Genomic DNA, 19,637 nt, shown 5'->3' on the forward strand with positions numbered 1-19,637 from the left:
ACCAACCTGCTCTAAGTTGTGTGATTTAGATACTCTCTTGTGGAAAGGAAGGCCCTTGTGTCCCAGCCTTCTGTCGTCTTTAACTGGGGCTGTGCTTGGGTTGGGCAGAAGCCAGTTTTGCCCACATTTCCCCCTCCTGCAAGTGCTTCTGTCTCCGTACGGTCCCCAGCTAGATCCATGCGGACGTGAAGGGTGCAGAATGTGAAGCGATCAATTAGTGATTTCCCCATACTATGGCAAATACTCAAAAAAGCAGGTGTTTGTGCGTGGGCGTTATGTACGGCAGAGTGTGCATTCTTTATGATAAAACTGTGCCATACGTGATCTTGTGTTTGTTCTCTAAACTTATGAAAACAGAGCTAATGTTTTTGCAGGTCAGAACAGTGCAGACATGTTAACATAAGAAACTGACTAGGCTCTCTTTAAATTGGTCAATATATTATTATTATTATTATTATTATTATTATTATTATTATTATGCCCCATGCTCTATATAAGGGTTTCTCATCCAGAGTTCCCCAGAACCCCAGGGGTTCCCTGAGAAATTGTTATTGTTTTAAAGCTTTAGATACAATATTTTTTATGCAAGGGTTTCCTGAGACCTAAAATTTATTTCAAGGGTTCCTCCAGGGTTTAAAAAATAAACTAAAAGACTGAGATAGGCTGCTCTACATAGTAGAGGAAGTTTAGTTTCTGGAGTCCAAGATTACTGTATATACTCATCTATAAGTCTAAAAATTTTGGTTAAACAATTGGCCCAAAAACATGGGTCGACTTCTCCACGGGTCAATGTGGATATCTATCTATCTATCTATCTATCTATCTATCTATCTATCTATCTATACGTATATATATATATATATATATATATCTCCTCACCTCCTTTTTCTGAGTAGAGAGGCAAAATGCAAGGGCAAAGTTTGTATACACTGAAACATCAGAAAGCAAAGGTGCCACTATCTCAGCAGTTATGCCTGCCAGAATTTTCTAAGTCCTTTGGCATTGTTTTCCTTTGCTTCCTCTTTTACATCCTTTGTTACATACCCCTAAGTTTTACCTTTGGCTGATCCATGGGTCATAGCAAAATCCATAATTCTGGCTCCAAACCTTGCCCTTGACTTATACATGAGGTCGACTTATAATCGAGTGTATATGGGTAAGTTAAACTTTCTTCTAGATCTATTCAGTCTCTCCCCCTCCTCCAACTTCCTTTAGTTCTCTTCCCCTTGCAGTGTCATTTCAGGGCTTTTGGTATTATTAAATATTGACTTATTTATACGTTACAACCAATATATTGAAATGACTCAAGGCCATCAAACCGTACACATAGCTAGTCAATGTAAAAACATGTTCTCTTCAGCAATACCCTGATTCAAACTCCCACATTGACTTGGATTTGTTTGTTGCACCATCTGTTGTGCCTTGTCAGCAATTAGATCTTCAGAACAGACGTTGCCTCTTAGTGTGTATGTGCGTCCGTACGTATGTGTTGTAGACACTATACCCTTCCGTGAGTCCCAGTTCTTCAGCCCTTTGACCACAGCTGTTTCGCACTGTATACCTGGAACAATGGAGCATGCTCCGCCACATCATGAACTCCTACTGGACTAGGCATATAAACGGTTGCTTATTTCACTTTCCCAATGTTGTTCTGTGCCTTCAAGTCATTTTCAGTTTATGGTGACACTAAGTATAATGTTTCACGAGGTTTTCTTGGCATGATTTCTTCTTCGGAGGCCCAGAGTGGGCTTCAATGGCCAAGCAAGGATTCAAACCCTGGCCTCCAGAATTGTAGTCTAATGCTCAAACCACTACATCACATTGGCTCTCTATGGGAAAATTCAAAGGTCCCCCCCAATGGCTGAGATTATGAGAGTTTTTGTATATTTGTCTGGTACAATGTAATGCATTTAAAGTTTGCAGTCTTCTTTAGCCTTAAAGTCCTTAGCCCTTGGCACATGCCAGCCACTGAGAACGAACATGGAAGGATGCCTTGTCATGGGTCAGTCCCTTGGTCCTTCTAGCTGAGTTGTGTGCCAGCTCTGATTGGCAGCAGATGTCTCTCTGGGGTTTTAGGCTTGATCCATGTGGCCCCCCATCCAAGTATTGATCAGGGCCAACCCTGCTCAGCTTTGAAAGATGAAATTAGTGAGTTCAGACCAGAGACAGACTCATTGTGGAATTTGCTTTACGCTGTGACCCAGTGATTCCCAAACTCTGGTCCTCCGGGTGTTTTGAACTTCAGCTCCCAGAAGCCTCAACCATCTTGGCCAATGGTCTGGGATTTTGGGAGCTGAAGTCCAAAACACCTGGAAGGCCAGAGTTTGGGAGTCACTGCTCCAACTTAAATGCTCTAAGTTAAATGTCTATAAGATATGACAGGGAGGATGTGTGCATTATATAGAAGCAGCAACCCACTTTTACACTTTTCTATCTTTGCATCCTCTTATTCTGTATTTCCCGCACTGCAGCCGAAGGGGTCCAATTCTGTGCTTCTCTGGGCTATAGTATTAATAGGAATAAAGACTGAATCCTGTTTTGTTTTTGTTTTTTTCATTAACAGAAACCGATTCTGACTTCTAAACAGAATGATATGGCATGAGATATCTTTTTTCTCATTTTTCCAATTTACTCTCCAATGTAAAGAGATAATGTGGAAGTTTATTTGCAGCTATGGCAATATACATAAAGCCGTAGTTGCTTGCAGCGGTTCCTGTGAAATTTAACATGGATTGACAATCCTTAGTATCATGCTTTTATTCCTCTCGTCTCCTCCCTCCCTCCTCCATTTTCTAAAATGGAATGCGAAAGGATATTTGCAACAGCACAGAAACAAATGTGCTATGGGCATATGTTTAACTCAGACATACTATATGGAGATTAAATGCGGAATTTGCTGGGGAAAATGTTTGCTGTTATTAATGGATAGTGAGAAATCTGAATGGTATGATTACTAAGCTATGCCAGCATCACTTGAACCAAACTTGCTCTTTTTAAATCACAATACTTTTTGATTGAAATCATTATAGTAACTAGTAGCAACACTACATTTAATCTTGAGATGGCATTTCTGCTGTGTTGGGCCGCTGCTTTGTCGGTTGCAACGCTGTTGAAAACATTGGTGCCAAAGTGCTTTCGGTCCTAAGAAGGCCCTTGCCGGATCAAACCAAAGACCTCTGGGCCAGGATTCTGTTCCTGGAGGGAGAAACCAAAAGCTAAGGTGCCTCCAAGGAGAAAATGAAGGCAATGATTTATTCATTTCATTTATTTATTTCATTTAACACACTTCCATGCATGTTCCTGGCAGTAAGCGTTGAGAAACATAAGACATTTGATCTTGGAGGTAATACAGGTGAGTCCAAAGGAGAGCGACTAAAATGGTGATGGGTCTGGAAACCTTGCCCTATGAGGAACGCCTTAGGGAGCTGGGGATGTTTAGCCTGGAGAAGAGAAGGTTAAGAGGGGATATGATAGCCCTGTTTAAATATTTGAAGGGATGTCATATTGAGGAGGGAGCAAGCTTGTTTTCTGCTGCTCCAGAGAACAGGATCCAGAACAATGGATGCAAGCTCCAGGAAAAGATAATCCACTTCAACATTAGGAGGAACTTCCTGGCAGTAAGGGCTGTTTGACAGGGGAAGACACTCCTTCCTCGGAGTGTAGTGGAGTCTCCTTCCTTGGAGGCCTTTAAGCAGAGGCTGGATGGCCATCTGTTGGGGATGCTCTGATTTGGATTTCCTGCATGGCAGAATGGGATTGGACTGGATGGTCCTTGCAGTCTCTTCCAACTCCATGATTCTGTGATTCCAAAATACAGTGCGCCAGCACCATATGCGGCCTTGAGCATATGTGCTCAAGCCGCGGTACGCCCACGGGGCAGAAGGGGCGGCGCGTCCCATTCAATTGAATGGGCGCATGTGTCCTGCGCGCGCATGCGCTGCCGCGCCGCTGCGCACGAGCCCCATTGTTTCCAATGGGGCTCGAGCATAGGCGGAATTCGCCTTACGCGGAGGGATCCGGAACAGATCCCCCGCGTAAGGCGAGGACGGACTGTACTTGGGACCAGAAGTGTTCTGAATTTTGGGGGAAAAATATTTCCTGGATTTTGGAATATTTGCATAGACATAATGGCATACCTAGGACATGGGACCCAAGTCTAAACTTGAAATTCATTGACATTTCATATACACGTAGCCTGAAGTTAACTTTATGCACAATATTTGTAATAATTTTGTGCACGAAACAAAGTTTGTGTACCTTGAACCATCAGGCATATTATATATTAATATAATACGTCACACTGGGTGGTCACAATGTCCGCATGTAGATGTAAAAGGGGACACAGGGGTAACCAGTGTCCTAGTTCAACACATGTTCCTTCTCTTGTTTAAAAACTATCTTGACTCACCAATTTCATCTCCGTGGCTATAGTTTCTAGACTTGTTCTCCAGCTTTTTATTATTGTCTTGGCTGTTTAAGCATGGCGAGTCTTCTTATGTGTTTGGCCTGGCATCTGTTGAGGTTGTTGTTGTTTTTAAGGGGGCGGGGGGGGGGGGGTAACTCAGCAAATAATTTTCTTGTATGGCCTTCATGTCTTTTCCACATAGTACAATGGTGCCTTTGTTACTATGGTTATGTCCTGCACAACACCCATCGCTTTAGCCCTTCGCTCCTAGGAGCATTCTCCCTGTGTGTCTTCCATAGGATGAAATACAACCCACACAACGTATTCAATAGGATTTTCATCAGCATTGCTTGACAGTACAAGTACACTCATAGCAGAGATAAGCATTCATTTCTCCTCCATTCTAGGATGAAATTGATTTAGTAACAAGTGGTCCTTGTTCCAGGTCGCATAAAGTCTCTTTTGAAAGGCAACACTCATAGCAATTCCTCACAACCCACTAAGGTTGTAGCCCTTCCATCGCCTTTGGGACTTGGAGAATGACTCCTCCACAATGTCGCCTGTTCCTCACTTATGCAGCAACAGCACAAGGTTTCATGAAAAGCAATAGACACTTCAAGAACCAGAACCACAATATGTCAGGGTCAGATTAGACACTAAGGCATATGAGTCTTCAGAGCATTCAAGATAATGCAGTTGGTCCACCACATTTGTGGCTTTGACTTGTGCGGATTTGATTATTCGCAGATCTAATCAATATGTTATCTCTAGGAATCTCTAGGTCCTCCAGCATGACTCTTTGGTCTCTTTGCAGGAGAATCTAGGTATTCCTAGGGAGAACACTTCTTTAGGGATTTGTAGGCCATCCAGCACAATCCTGGAGGTCTTAGGGATTCCTTTCAGGTAAAGAAATTAATGTGTTTTTTTAGTTTGTGGTGTTTCTACTTTCATGGGGGTCCTCTGCCCCCAACTCCAGTGAATGTGGAGGACCCACTGTAGTGGAGTCATCCAATAGGGAGTTGCAAGGAGCACCGTTAGGATTAGATGTTGCTTCTGCTCTAACCTCAGCCTTATCTGAGCCTTATCTTTTATAGTAGTAGGTGTTGCTGGGCCAGTCGCCAGGGCCCTGTTCCAGGTTACTTCAACCAGACTTCCTCCTCACAAGAAGGTTGCCATGTTGTCTAGAGAACTTTCTACCGAGACTCTGGACCCTTCCAGATCAGTATTTTCCACTGATTCCATTGATCAGTATTGATCAGCAGCCACAGCTCACAGGGTTTCAGGTAGGAGTCTTCCGCTAGCCCTACTAGGAGATCTCTTATTATTTCCTGAGGGTTCCCCACTCAAGTACTAGCCAAATGTCAACCTGCTTAGCTCCCTAAATTAGATGTGTTTTGTGCTGGTCTATGACTGTAATAAAATTCTATTCTATTCATAAATCTGGAGCAAGGGCATGAGATCAGTCAAGAGGTGCTGATTCCTCCAAGCCTGTGACCTTCTTAAGATGGTTGTCTTCTCAGGTAGTGGACTCAAGGCAGATCAGGACCCCCTTTGTGACCACTGGGACCAGTTGCTGGGACCAGTTTTGGGATCAGACAGGTGCTGTTTCTCTGAGGACCCATGCAGTGCAGATTGGTCTGACCAGGACGATGGTGGCACATGACCATGTCATGGCATTCCTAGTGCCATCTTAACAATAGCTAATAATTAATCTACAGCTGCCTGAAGAATGCTGATGGTGACTTACATTTTGAGGTGACTGTATTTAAGGGACGACACATTTCAGGCCTCCTGTGGTTCTTTCCTAAGAGAGCTTCTTAAGCCACAGTCCAATGCACATCAGAGCACAAGCCCCACTGAGCACAGATGGATTTACTTCTGTGTTTTATCAGATTTATAGGATCACCTTGTCAGTGTGATCATTTTTGTGAATTAGGTTTGTTGCTTGATTTAAAATCCAAGCGCTCTTCTTGGATTAATTGTATGCATTTTAGCTGCTGAATAAACTGAATACATTTTCCTAAGTGTGCTAATTAGTAAAAAATAACATTTCTGGATGAAGACGCACACTTCCTTGGGTGTTTAGCTGGATCTCGATGTGTTGTTGTCTTAGAAAATGCATTTCTCCAGTGGGTAAAATAAAGCAGGGGGGCACTTTTAAGACAGCCCCTGCATTTAAGTATAGACAGAAATAATCCCTTTAAAAAAAACCCTATCACTTGATTAATCAGGATGTCTTTTGAGTCAATCAGTAGATTTTTAAAAACATTTAATTGACTGAGCCGTGCAGTTTTAATATGAAGAGTTATGCAAGCGATAATTAAAGGGATAACAGGATGAGACCTCCCATTAAATCCATTCATGCTTCTCTTTGGGAGATATCAAGGATTGTAGCAGGTAGGACAATAAAGCACCGGCAATTAATTTATTACTAACAGTCAGCTTCGAAACAGTCCCAAAATAGAAAATTAGTGTTTTATCTAGCAAAGGTTTTTTTAAAAAGAGGGAGAATGAAATACTTTGAGTTGGGAGATCGAGAACTGGGGTTTGGGGGGAATGGATTAAACTCATTTCTGTGCAAATGGAATTTATTCTAAACCTGGAATAGAAGATGCAGACAAGCAGCTGCTGAGATAATATTATGCCAGCCTTTGCCAGGGGTTGTCCTTTTTAAACCTTGTTTTTAAAAATTCCCATACATATGTATGGAGAATGTTAAATTAGAAATTATAAAATGTTTAACAGAGCGGTCTTATGTGGAAGCTCTGCTGCCTGGAGAGGACTAGGAGGGAGCTACTGTTAACTCCAGATGCGCAACCAGAACTGTGCTGGCTACGCTGGCAGCACTGTGCCACAACTCCGCAGGCAAGCAGTTGCCGACAAAGTGGGAAAGCCGGCATACAACTGTCTGCCCAAGACAGCCATCTTGCAGAACCAGAAACAGCACCCAGACTGTCAGGAGTGTGGGACTCACCAGAGGTTCAGGAGAAAGTTATAAGCAGTATTTAAGTCTTTTAGTCCATGACTCAGGTCAAGTCTGCCTTCAAGTCTCAAGTCCTTGCAAGATACTTTCAAGTCAAGTCTCAAGTCTGGGAGCCAATTTTTAACAGGGGAAAAAGGAGTCGGGGCACATTTCTCAGAGGAGAACTGCAAATGCATTAAGCAATGGGGTTGAGTTCAGGGTTGAGATCTGCTTGGCAACCTTTCCCTGCTGTACATCAGAAGGACCTTCTAAAGCTTTTCAGAAGCTTCAGGAGGATCCTTCCACCTCAAACCTAATGCATTTGCTGTTCCCTTCCAAGAAATATGCCCTGTGCTTTGGGAGTAGGTCTTGCCTGCTGCTCGAAGTGAATGGCATCAGCAAGTCAGTCACTGAAAATATACAAGTCTCAAGTCAAGTCAGGTCAGTGTGTCATTTGTGCCAAGTCAAGTTATTGAAGCCACTTGAGTCTGACTTGAGTCTGAGTCAATTGACTCAAGTCTCCATCGCTGGTTATAAGTCATCACTCGCCATGATGGACATGATTCCTTCCTGCATCCAAAGCATGGTCTTTGGATGTTGTCATGGCAATTGAAGTGGGATCATAGTGCTGTAAATGTGTGGCATGAAAGGGCAACATGTCAGAGCGGTGGCCAATCTGCCCTGGATTTTAAAGAAGCTATCTGATGGGTTCCAGATTTCATACAAAACCCAAAGCAAATTCATTGCCTCTCTAACATGGAAGTGGCCAGTGCATGAATGTGCCTAATTCCCATTTAATGCCATCCATACTGGCAGCCATCATGACGTCTTGTGACCCAGCGAGGACTTTCTGGAGAAGCTAATCTTGTCCTTTGAAGAAAGGACAGACAACAACCGTGAAGCCTGTTGTTGACTAGGCTTTTCCATTTAGGTGCCTGCAGAAGTCATTTGCTGAGTCCTGTCCCCTTTGGGCAGGCCGTCCTGTCCTTTCCCTTAAGTGTTGGTATTTTGTCTGTGGCTGGAGAGTGAAAAAAGAAAAGCAGAGTCAGTAGCATTTATCTCCAGCTGAAAGTAGAGGCTTCTCTTCCCTGCCAACTTCTTTTATGGCAAACAAAAGAGGGATGTCAGAGTGTCAAGACATGAAGCAATGCTGAGGCTTAGAGTGAATTTTTTGGAGTTCTTTCCCCATTTTTATGACAAAATTCGAAAGGAGAAGGAGAAGAATGTGGTTGGTGTGTGTGTTTTCTAAGAGTCCAAATAATTGTGCGTCTTTCTGAAAATGATTTCACCCCCAGGAAGGCATTAAGGGAATGACAGCAGAAAAATTTGGCCAACCTCCTTCCATCTTCATCCTTTGGGACATTGTGGGTGCTTTGGTGGTGTATTCCTGCATGGCAAGGGTTTGAATTTGGTGGTCCTTGAGATCTCTTCCAACTGTACGATTCTATGACTACAACTCCCATTGGCCACAGCTAACATACTTGGGTGTCAGAGATGATGGGATTACAGTCCAAAACACCTGGAGGGTTCCATACTCCAGATTTAAAGGCTAGAGACCCCAAACGGCTAAGCAAGGATGGAGAATGCTGGTGGATTCCAGAGTGTAGTCCAAACTTCAGAGGAGCAAAGGTGGCCAAGATGGAAGCGAGGTTTCATGGCAGGGGTTGGCAATTGCAGGGGAACCGGGGGCCGGTCCCCCCATAAACACCACCCCTGGCTCAACCAAGCTGAAAATACCTCTATGTTCATCTTCAGTCCCTCTCACAATGACATTTCCTCTTGCCATTTTGAGAGGGACCACAGAGGAAAATGGGAAGGCATGTGTAGGGATGGTTGGGGACATTTTCACATGATGGTGGGAGGTCTTTCTGTTTAGTTTGATGCAAAAATGCCTGAAAATGGTACCACTTTTTTAATGGGTGTGTGTGTGTTGTGGGACTGTTGCGGTGGCTTCTGGGGCCACAAAGGGGGAGGCTAAGGGCCACATGTGGCCCATGGGCTTCATTATCCCCACCTCTGGGAGACTAAAGAATGGCAGACATTTCAAGTAAAAAGCTTCCCATTCTGATATTGGGAGAGAAAACAAAGGTTGTGAAAGCAACACCTGGAAGAGGGTGGCCTCTGGGTTGCATTGAGCCCCCAAAGTAGCCCAAAATTGTATTGGATTAAAAACAACAACATTTTTTCTGCATAATGATTTTTTGCCCCAGATGCCTCCTGCAATTTTGTCAAAAGGGTCTAGGAGGCAATTTTTCCCCATCAGGAGGTGGCCCAGAAGTCCTGCCCAGCATCTATCCATGTTTGTGATGTGTAAACACTTAACAGTCATAAGAAAAGTGCATCATTTGGGTGGCTCCCTTTTTACCTTTCTATTCCCATTGCTAGTCACAGCCCTTGTTTTAAACATTAAAAAAATGCCCAGCAACTTATCCCTTGCCCTGCAAGGATATTCTTGTTAGCAGTGTGTGAGATCCGCTCCTACTGTTCATTCCCCAGCCCACCTTTGTGAAGGAAGAAAAGTCAAATTTGTGGCTTCTGGTACCTGGGCAGCATTTATGTGGCGTCACACATCGACTGCCGTCTTTTCTCTCTTGCCCAGCTTCCACTTTGCCCTTCAGCCTCACAGACCTTTTAATTGCAGAAAGGGGGATAAGAATGTAATCCTAAAAGGCAGTTTGAAAAGATCATGGCCCTGTATGGATTTTGCAAAATCCCTTCAAGTACCTTGATTCAGAGCGAGCGATTGGGTGAATTTTTCCATTGAAAGAGCAGAGAGAGTGAGGAAGAAGAGGAGGAAGAAGAAGAGACCCCTCCTCACTTGTTGAGAAACCTGAATTTAAAATGGAGCCTTTTCAGCTTCTCCTGCCATTGCTGCCCCTTTCCTAGCAATTGCCTTCTCCTTCTGCCATCGCTGTCTGTCTGGTTCTCTCTCTTTCCAGCTGCACAAACGACAGGAGACTTTAAAACAAATTTTCTTCATCCCCCCCAGTTCAACTGGAATCAGTATTTAGCCATTTATATGCCATATTTGGCTGTGAAACTAGCCTCTCCCAACCAGGTGTCCCCACCATGGCTGTGGGTGATGGGAGGTGTGGTCCGTCATGCCCAGCAGGCACCAGGTTGGGGGAGGCAGATCAATATATCAATATTCATATATCTGATCTTGGCCCAGGGTGCATTTAGGTTAATGCAGAGGCAATTGGTGGCTCTGATGTTGGCAAGATGATTTATCTGTGCCAAGATGAGCCCAAATTTCAAGAATTTGGATTAAAGCCAGGAGTGGATGTATTGCCCCATTGGCATGGAAGATGCTAGCTGTCTCTCAATTTATGGCCGTGGGTCTTTGAAGGGGACTGCCAGGAGTATGGTTTTGTGCATAGGGTCCACAAACTCACCGCTGTGGAGAAAGGGGAATTATTGAAGGAGAGGTGGGGACAGGAGCAGTTATTGGAATAGCTTGGAGCTCCTGTACCTTGCACAACATCGGTAGTGCTGCATCTGCTGATCTCTCTTGTCCTTTGGACTGTCACAGGCTTTGCTGTCTCCCTACCTACCATCCCTGCCAAATCGCTCTGGAAGATAGCCAACTACTGTTTCCCACATTGAACCTTGCTAATGGTGTGTGCCCAGATTGGGTCTCCTCAATGCAAATTTGCATCCCAGGGAGGGGAACATGTGTATAGGTGGAAGGGAGCGTCCTACCAATCCTTTCTCCACCTCCCAGCACTGCATGGGCTGTACAGACAACATGGTGCTTGTGGAATTTGTTGGGTTGGTCTTGCTGCACGGCTTTGGTTTTTGTGCCAGATAGCCCATCTGCATTACCAAGAGCCAAGCTCTCCTTTCCTGCAGGCTCCATTGTGTCCCAAGCGTTGTAGGTACGGCTCCCTGAGTGTGAATGGCGCACTGGCTCGAGGTTTTTTGGCCTGGGTTCCCTCCTGCTTCTTGGGACTCGGCGCCATGATTAGCTTGCCTTCTATGAAACCTTGGCCCTTTTCCTGGGCAAAGTTCCCAACTTACTTTGTCAGAATCCAGGGCATTCAGTGGAGGTTGAAAACCTCTGCCCCCGACTTAAAGGTGGTCCTCTTTGCCATTTTCTTCCCCCTCCGCTTCATTCTGGATGCCTCTACAATTTACAACTCAAGCCATTTCCAGAGTGGTATTGTGCCACTCAGAAATGTTGTTTCGTTGCCTTCCCATATTGATCATTCTTCTGTTGCAGAAATGTGCCCTGTTTTTGCATCTCTTGAGCAGCAACATATTGTTGTTGGGAGAATTTAGCTTTTCCTACAGCCTGCATGATGAAGGTATGCAGATTATGGACAGCAATCTGATGCTATTTCAACTGTCGTGGAGTCTTGGGATTCATGGTTTGGTGATGGTGCTTAGAATTCCCTTTTCAAGAACTGTAGAGCTATGTAAAGCAGTGGTCAGTAGACGAGTTCAGATTTGCAGTTGTCAGCTGCTGTCCACAGCACTTTTACAGGAAAGAAAATGAATATGATAAGCCTTTGGAACAAATATGGCACCAGTCCCAGGTTGGGATTGCTGATCAGACATCAGGTAAACCCTGATCTTGTGCAGCTCTCCTGAATGACAGTTCTCAAAGTTAGCTTGAGAAGAGATGGACTGCGGATTGAATCTGTGTGAATTTCAAGTGCAGACAGACACAAAGGAAATAGTTAGGCCCCTGAGGTGTTAGGAATGTAGTGTAAAGCCAGCAGGAAACTCTATTGCCTTGGCCAAACAGATGTAAAAAGATGAGCTCCTTGCACTTAGAGTAGACCTTTAAAATGGATGTTATCGTTATTGTTATCACCATCATGATCACTATCAACATTTATTCCCCTCCGTCTTCCAAAAACCATGATGATTTTAGAGCATAATTGCAAAGAAAGGAAAAGGGATTTTTTAAAAGTGAGGGCATGGCATGAGAATTCAGACGTGCGCTAGGCATGCTCATGAGTGCAAGCTGATCATCTTCCCAAAAATAGGTTTTCCTGAAGTTGATGTCTAGAAAATACACATTCATGCATGGTGAAAGCAGCAAGATCTCCTGACCCTTGCATGACAGATGGTGAATATTTATCTTCCCAACCCTGGAGTATCAATCTTAGAGCAACCGTTAAATCGTGGAGGATTTAGCGACACTGACCATCATTTAAATTCTATGTCACAAGGCTATAATTCAAAAAAACCATGTGCACCTGCAAATGCCAAAGATATTTCTAATGCAGCGTTAATACCCTGTAATCCATCCAAGTGGTACCTATAGCAGACCTAGCCAATCCAGTGGCTTCATAGTTTTACTTTGGGAATGATAAAGAATCCTGCGCTTCCTTAAAGATTAGTGGGTTTTATTTGCTCTAAATTGTCATAGATTACAGCAGTGGGCTGTAATCCACAAAATCTTATGCATGACCAAAAAGTATTAGTCTATTAAGTGACCCAGGATGTTGTTTCTGCTGCAACAGATTAATTTCCAAGAGAAATTGGAGAATTGGTAGACAACCGGAGTGAGCCATGGGGGGCTTTTGAGCTTCATGCTCCCCACCATTACTGCAGATTGTAGTGCCCTCTGGATGTACAGTATTTGGCAACACCCTACATTTTCTCTCTAGAGCAAAACATGTGCAGGACGCATGTCTGGTCTCAGCATGGCCAGTGGTCAGAAATGATAAGTTTTGTATCGTCAAACATCTGGAAGGCACCAGGTTGGTGGTGGCTGTTTTATGGTTAGGGACTTATTCTTGTTTATAAAAGAATATACTTTCAGACAAAGGATCTCAAATATCCGATAGGTCTTCTGTGCCTGCATCTTTGATCATCAGTAGTTCTAAAGAGATGATTTTATTTTATCATCACTAACCTGCAAAGCACCAACAGCAGTACATGGGTTTTTATTGTTGACTCTTTGGCTTTTAGTTTTGTTTTTAACTGAGAAATTAGTTCTGTGGTTGCCTTAAGAGAAGAAAACGGTGATGAATTAACTAACGTCAGATGCGGGGCGTTGATCAATTTATTATCTTTACTGTGTAGTTGCCTGTTTGAGTTTTCTCCCTCGTTCCCGACCCACTCCCTTTTACACGCCAAGCTATTTACTAGTGCCTTGGGCAGAACCAGAATCATTCTAATGAAACAATTAGCTCTCTATGCAAAAGCAAATAACTCTGGCGCAAGGTGATTAATGCCTTCCTATAGACCCGATCCCAATTCCGTTATTGGGTTTTTCCTTCCCAGGGGTGGTGAGCAGGAAGGGACGGAGAGATGAAATGCATTGCTTTCATCCTAGATGGCAAAGAAAAAGGATTTGTTTAAAAAATGTCTACATTTTAAACATGTCTTGGTGCCCAGAGTTAATAGAGACAGAACGCCATTGCAGAGCCAAAGATGCATCTGGCTGAGCCACTGGGATGTGCAAAGCCAAACGCAGGCTCCTGGTTTTCTAATTATAAGGCAGCCGTGAGGCTGATGCCTTGGAGTTCATCTGGTAACCTCTTCCTCACTTTCAGAGTAAAAGCGTGAACGTTGTGCCAGCCAGGGATGCTTCTGAGACAGCCAATCACCCTCTTCCCAGCTCTGCGTGGACTGTGCGCAGAACTCTTTACCTGCAGCGGATGGAGAGATAACAAGGTTAAGCACAAGCGAGACTCAGGACAGGAGGGGGAATGGCTCTTCCTGCAGCTTTCCGAGCTTTCGCTGGTTTTATTTCTTGGACGAGAAGGTGATGCAACCTAGTGGCTGGGGAAACTATCTGGGGAGGTGGAAGCCCTCAGGCAGAGAGGACACACCAATATTTCATGGAGGGAAATGGACTCTCAGGTTGGGCAACAAAGACAATGGAAGGCCAGCATGAAAGCAGTTGGGATGATTCGGAAGCACATCCGCATTGCCTTCATTCTAGTCCAAGCCAGCTCCTGTTACCTGTTGACCAAAAATAGTTTGACCCTACCTTCCAGCCATGTTCACACAAAACAGCAGTCCTGAGACTTTGTTATTGTTTGTGAGCAAGGTTGTCAGTGCCGCCTGCCAACTCCTGCCTGTGGGAGCCCTTTGGTTATAGCCCTGGCCTACAATGCTCATCATCCCCAAACCCAGTGGTAAGAGACTGTGGGAGTTGTAACCCAATGTTATGAGAGTTAGAGAGCCAAAGCTTCCTCACTCTTGAGCTAAACTAAGCCAGAAGTTACCAGGGAGAAAAAGCTTGGTGTTCTGTCCGGAACAGGGTCACCTTCTGGTTGCTTCAAGCCAATTTCAGACATTGGCTTCTATTTTTTGTTTCTTGGAAGAGTGACAGAAGTATTGCCAGACCTTTACTCTCTGGTGAATTTCCAGATAATTTAACTTCTCCCACTGATGGGAAGAGCCAAGTAGGAACCATCAGACAAGTTGCCATGACATGTAAATTCCCATTCCTTGCAGTGCTTTCACTAGAGTTACCAGTTCAGTATCCTCCCAGGCGCTAAGCTTTCAAGACCCAGGGTACCTTGATGTTGTTATTAAGCATTTATGCATTGAGTATCAACCACAGTTGCTCACAGCCTATCACCCAAACATGCACACCTGCATATACATACAGAAAGATGGTGGGAGGAAACACCTTTTGCTGTTTGGAAATAAAGACTGAAGACTTAGCTAAGGGGTTGTTCTCACATCAAGGTGAAACGAAGAGATTATATCCTTCTCCCTTTTTCAGGGATCTTTTCAGGGTACCTTGAAACTTCTAAGTAAATCCCCAAACTACAAATCTCAGGATTCCTTAGGATGGAGCCTTGACCATTAAAATGTTAAGAAACAGATAACAACAGTGTTGCTTATCTTTGCTTTCTCCCCTGTAAAACAATGGAAACACAGTGGTTGATATTCCAGAGCTTGACATCTTTGCATTTTAAAATCTCAATAGTTTGAGGTTTGGGTTTTTTTTTTTTTTCCAACAGGAAAGCTTTGAATTACCCTTATTTCCCATTTCTCTTGGAGTGAGTAAATGCTGTGGTTGGAAGTGGACCAGGAGCCACAAAATATAATCAGACACTGTTTAAGCTAGGGAAAAAAACCCGAGATTGTTTGGCATCTGCAGCTGAAATTTCATGGATGAATAGCTCAACCTTCAGGGATCACAAATGCTTCAGCCACAGTGTGACATCTCCCATGCGCCATCGGCCATGATTTAGCCAAAAACTGCTTCCCTGGATGCCAGGGAAGATGGCCAGATAGATTTTTCACATGGAAGGAGGCTTTTTGGTCTGCTGAAATATTTTTCCAGCTAACATGGGTACCAGAACCCAGATATAGAAAGGATCTTGCACTACCTTCCAGACTCCAGTGATGCCTGGCGCAGAACTTCTCCTTGTGAATCAGCCTTTAAAGTATGACTGAACTCAATTTATTTTAAAGAGGCAATTAAACGATATGTCTTTATGTCTAATGATGACACCTTCAGCTAATTGGGCAAATTGCTAATGTGTAAATTTGTGCACCGAGCCGGGTGGGAATTTAAAACACACACTCACACACACAAAGCCCCAACCCTCTGAGGCAAATTTGGCAGGTTGGTTACGCATGAAAGGAAGTGATGGAAGAGAGAGATAGTGGCTCCGGTCCAGCAATGCAAGCAAGAAGGTGTGAGAGCTGCGGGCAAGTTGCCATTTTCTAAAAAGGCGGCATCCCAACATCCAGCTATATGGCTGGGAAGGAGGAGGGACACTGTCACGACCTCCCTAGCCCCTTTCTTCTTCAACAGCTCACATGCAGATCTTGACTTATGAAAGAGGGCTGCATTGTGTGCGTGATTCAAAAGCAATCCAACAGCACTGCTCCCAAGTTTGTCCTGGATCCTAGAAAGAAGGGATTGTGTCTTCCAGCTAAAGCAATGATTCCCAAGCTCTGGCCTTCCAGGTGTTTTGGATTTTGGACGCCAGAATCCCAAATCATAGGCACCTGAGAGTTGGTCAAAAAACACCTAGAGGGCAAGCGTTTGGGAATCACTGAAAGGATAATGTCATCATGCACTGAATAATTCTGGAAACTGAATACTCCAAACTGCCACCTCGGATGCAGCTTAGCTTCACCTTCAGCAACTGAAGAAGGTGGAAGCTGCAGTGTTTTGCTCCTTTTCTATTTTTTTAGTTCTGTTTGTTAATCACGTCAATACAGAGAGAGAGAGAGAGAGAGAGAACAGTGACTGGCAGGAACCTTCTCTGTTAAACATCAGCCGCAAGCCCTGCAGTCTTATTTACCTCACTGAATGCAGATATACAGGATGCCATCTTCAATGCATGGGGAAAACAACTACAGACCTGCATAAATCCTGCAGGAATCACAGCAGGTCTGCAGTTGTGACCTGGAAGCTGGAGCAACCAGTGGCTGGACATTTGAACTTGGAATGCTCTGAGGTGCCATCCCATTTAAGCATTTTAGACAAAAGGGACACTTTCTAGATCCATAGACTCAAGACTTTGAGTGCCCCATGGGCTCAGCTTACAGGATGATACATAAACACCATAAGAATGTTGCAGTGGAGTATTCTTAACCGCCTTCTTGGATGCAATTCAGTTTTATTTTGAGCAATTGAAGGAGGCAGAAGTCGAAACATTTTGCTAATTTATTTAAGCTCTGACTATTTGAAGAAAATGCCTTATCTTTTACTGTGGTCACTTGGTCTTGTAAAGTATAATATTGTATTATATTGAGTAGGGCCAACTGCTTCCATAGGTTCCAGTATGGTTGCTCTGATAAAGTCTGGAATCAAGTCTTTTGAATCACGATTTAGGGAGCTGGGTGTATTTACTTTGGAGAAGAAAGGACTGAGAGGTAAAATGATAGCCATCTTTAAATAGCTGAAGGGATGCCATGTAGAATGTGGAGCAAACTTGTTTTCTGCTGCTCCAGAGACCAAAACACAAATCATTGGATTCCAGGTACAGGAAAAGAGATTCCATCTAAACATTAAGGAGAACTTGACAGTAAGAATTGTTTGACAGTGGAATGGATGGGCATCTCTTAGGAGTGCTGTAGTTGTGTGTGCCTATATGGCAGAATGGGGTTGGACTGGATGACCCTTGAGGTCCCTTCCAACTCTATGATCTATGATTATTGCTGCCATTTCAGACATAGTCATGGTCCACTAGAAGCAGGACTTTTTCGGAGTGGCACTCATCTTATGGAGCACCCTCTGCCTTGCATTCCTCTCAACATCAGGCCAAGGCCCAGCATTTCCAAAATACTCTTGGCTTCCTTTTAATTTCTGAGTTTGGCTTCTTATTGTGCTCTTTTCCTGTCTATCTGTCATCATTACCCTTCTGCTATTTCAGTTCTGTGTTTTGAAAGAGTACAGGGTTGTTGTTTTTTTCTTTTAAAAATTGACAAAAGAGTGCTAGTGTGGCAGATGGGGAATTGTATTACTGTCGACATTGCAAGAAAAGCAAAAGAAGTGTGTGTCATTTGTGTAACTACATTGCACAGGGCAATCTTAGTCTCAGCAGAGGTTCTCTTTTGGAAGGGAAACGTATTTTGCCAGGTACAAAGAATGATGTGTAAACACTGCAGCTAGGATTCTGGTAACTGATCCCAAAAAGGAACTTTTCCAAACTCTTCCTGTACTCACTACACAGTTTCCATCCCTCACTTTCTGGTTTGCAATGTGTCATTCTTTATTCTGCTTAAACCATAGCTGGCTTGAAGATCAGATCCTGCAGCCTGTTTCAAGCTGTGGTTTCCAATTCTGGTTCAGTTTGTGACTGTGGCAAATAATGTTTATCCCAATCCAAGAGCTGATGGTGTGAACTGGAACATGCAAGGGAAGGTGGGATGGAAAGAAGGCGCATTTGAGGATAGCACAAAGTCCAAGCTATGACTTGGCTGAGGTTTCTGACCAACACCATTGTCTCTTCCCAACCTCCCTTGCCCATCCCTGCTCTGTCCACCTAATCTATGGCATACATGCCATGAGCAGGACACATCTCACACTATGGAGAGTGCTCAGCTTACTTATTTCTCATTTATGTAAAGTATATTAGATATTTGGGGGTTTCTTTTATAGAGCAAGGAATTCTCTAGAGCAAGCATGTTGGATTTGTATAGCACAATAGACAGACACTTTAAACTCTAGGTGTTTTGCAATAATGTTAGCATTACTCCCTTTTGACTTGGAAAATACTGTAGACCTCCAACTTGTGCAGTCACTGCCCTTGACTTTAGGGAGTCTAATATCTTCTATGGTATTTGTGTTTTTGCAAATGTGAACAGGCTGGCCGGCTGCAGCGGAGCATGGAGTGAACGACTTGCGGTTAAATTGATGGATGACCAAGAAGAGAAGGATTGTGCCTCAGAAGACCAAGAAACGATCCTGATTAATGGGGTGAAAGAAGATGGTAAGAAAATCAAATTACAGCATGGGATCCAATGCCAGCACTTAAATGCAAGACGGTTTACCAAGACACTGTTCTCTGAATTTTAGCCATTTCCAAAGAAGGCAAGGGGGATCTTCTTGCATAAATACAAGAGATAATGATGAGAATCAGTGCTTAGCATTTTAAAAAGAATGTTGCAATCTCCACAACAGCCTTTTATGGTAGGTCAGTATTTTAAAAATTATCTGTCCCGGGGCAGATGGGAAGTTTTTCCTAAGTCTCTCTCATGAGTCCATGGCAGGAGTGAGGTTTGAAACCAGTTCATCTAATTTGTGGCTTCAACCCTTAGCCACTTTGCTAGACTGCCAGGGCCTAGGAGGCGTGGAGGTTTTGGGGGGATGAAATGCTTGCTTATGTTTTAATTTTTTGTAATTGGTAGGATTTAACACCCAGAGCAGCCGGAGGTCAATGGGTAGCTTATGAAGAGGGCTTATGAGAAGCCCATTCCTCCTTGCTCTGTATATTTTGTCCAAAGGTGCTCATGGGAACCATCAAGTTTCCCATTAACCATATGGGTTTCTTTAAAATAAAAACAGGCCAATGCTCAGCCATTAAATGGGACAGCAGGTGTATCTAGGCCAAAACACTGGGGTCACGGGGTGGGAAGGAGTGCGGAGCAATGTCTTCTTTTTTAATTGCTTCTATTATGATGGCTTGAGTCCAGAGTTAGTCACAGTCAGTGGAGAGCCATGGAAAGCAGTGGGACATGAGTTAGTTACATTTCAGCAGTTCCACTCTTGAGGCGGATGATACTTTAAAGGATGCAGCTATAACTTTTTGAAGGGAACTGTGGCAGATCTGGGAGCCACATGTTTTGCCCACAGCATCTGCTCCGGACCCCACCAGCCTCAGAAAGGGACCC

General features: G+C 43.8%; 1 protein-coding gene across 1 annotated transcript in view; it reads left to right on the top strand.

The window, feature by feature from the left end:
- LOC149308761 (neurite extension and migration factor-like) overlaps nt 1–19,637 on the top strand; it is a 179,081-nt gene that overhangs the window by 153,476 nt on the left and 5,968 nt on the right. The window contains exon 4 of the mRNA XM_089536417.1: nt 18,612–18,736. Within this exon, the coding sequence (XP_089392543.1) occupies nt 18,661–18,736 (76 nt within the window). The 5' untranslated portion in view covers nt 18,612–18,660. The remainder of the gene's footprint in view (nt 1–18,611; nt 18,737–19,637) is intronic.

This window comes from Sceloporus occidentalis, unplaced genomic scaffold (assembly GCF_023333645.1).
Source record: "Sceloporus occidentalis isolate IW3139 unplaced genomic scaffold, rSceOcc1.0.p SCAF_8, whole genome shotgun sequence".
Classification (NCBI taxonomy): Eukaryota; Metazoa; Chordata; class Lepidosauria; order Squamata; family Phrynosomatidae; genus Sceloporus; species Sceloporus occidentalis.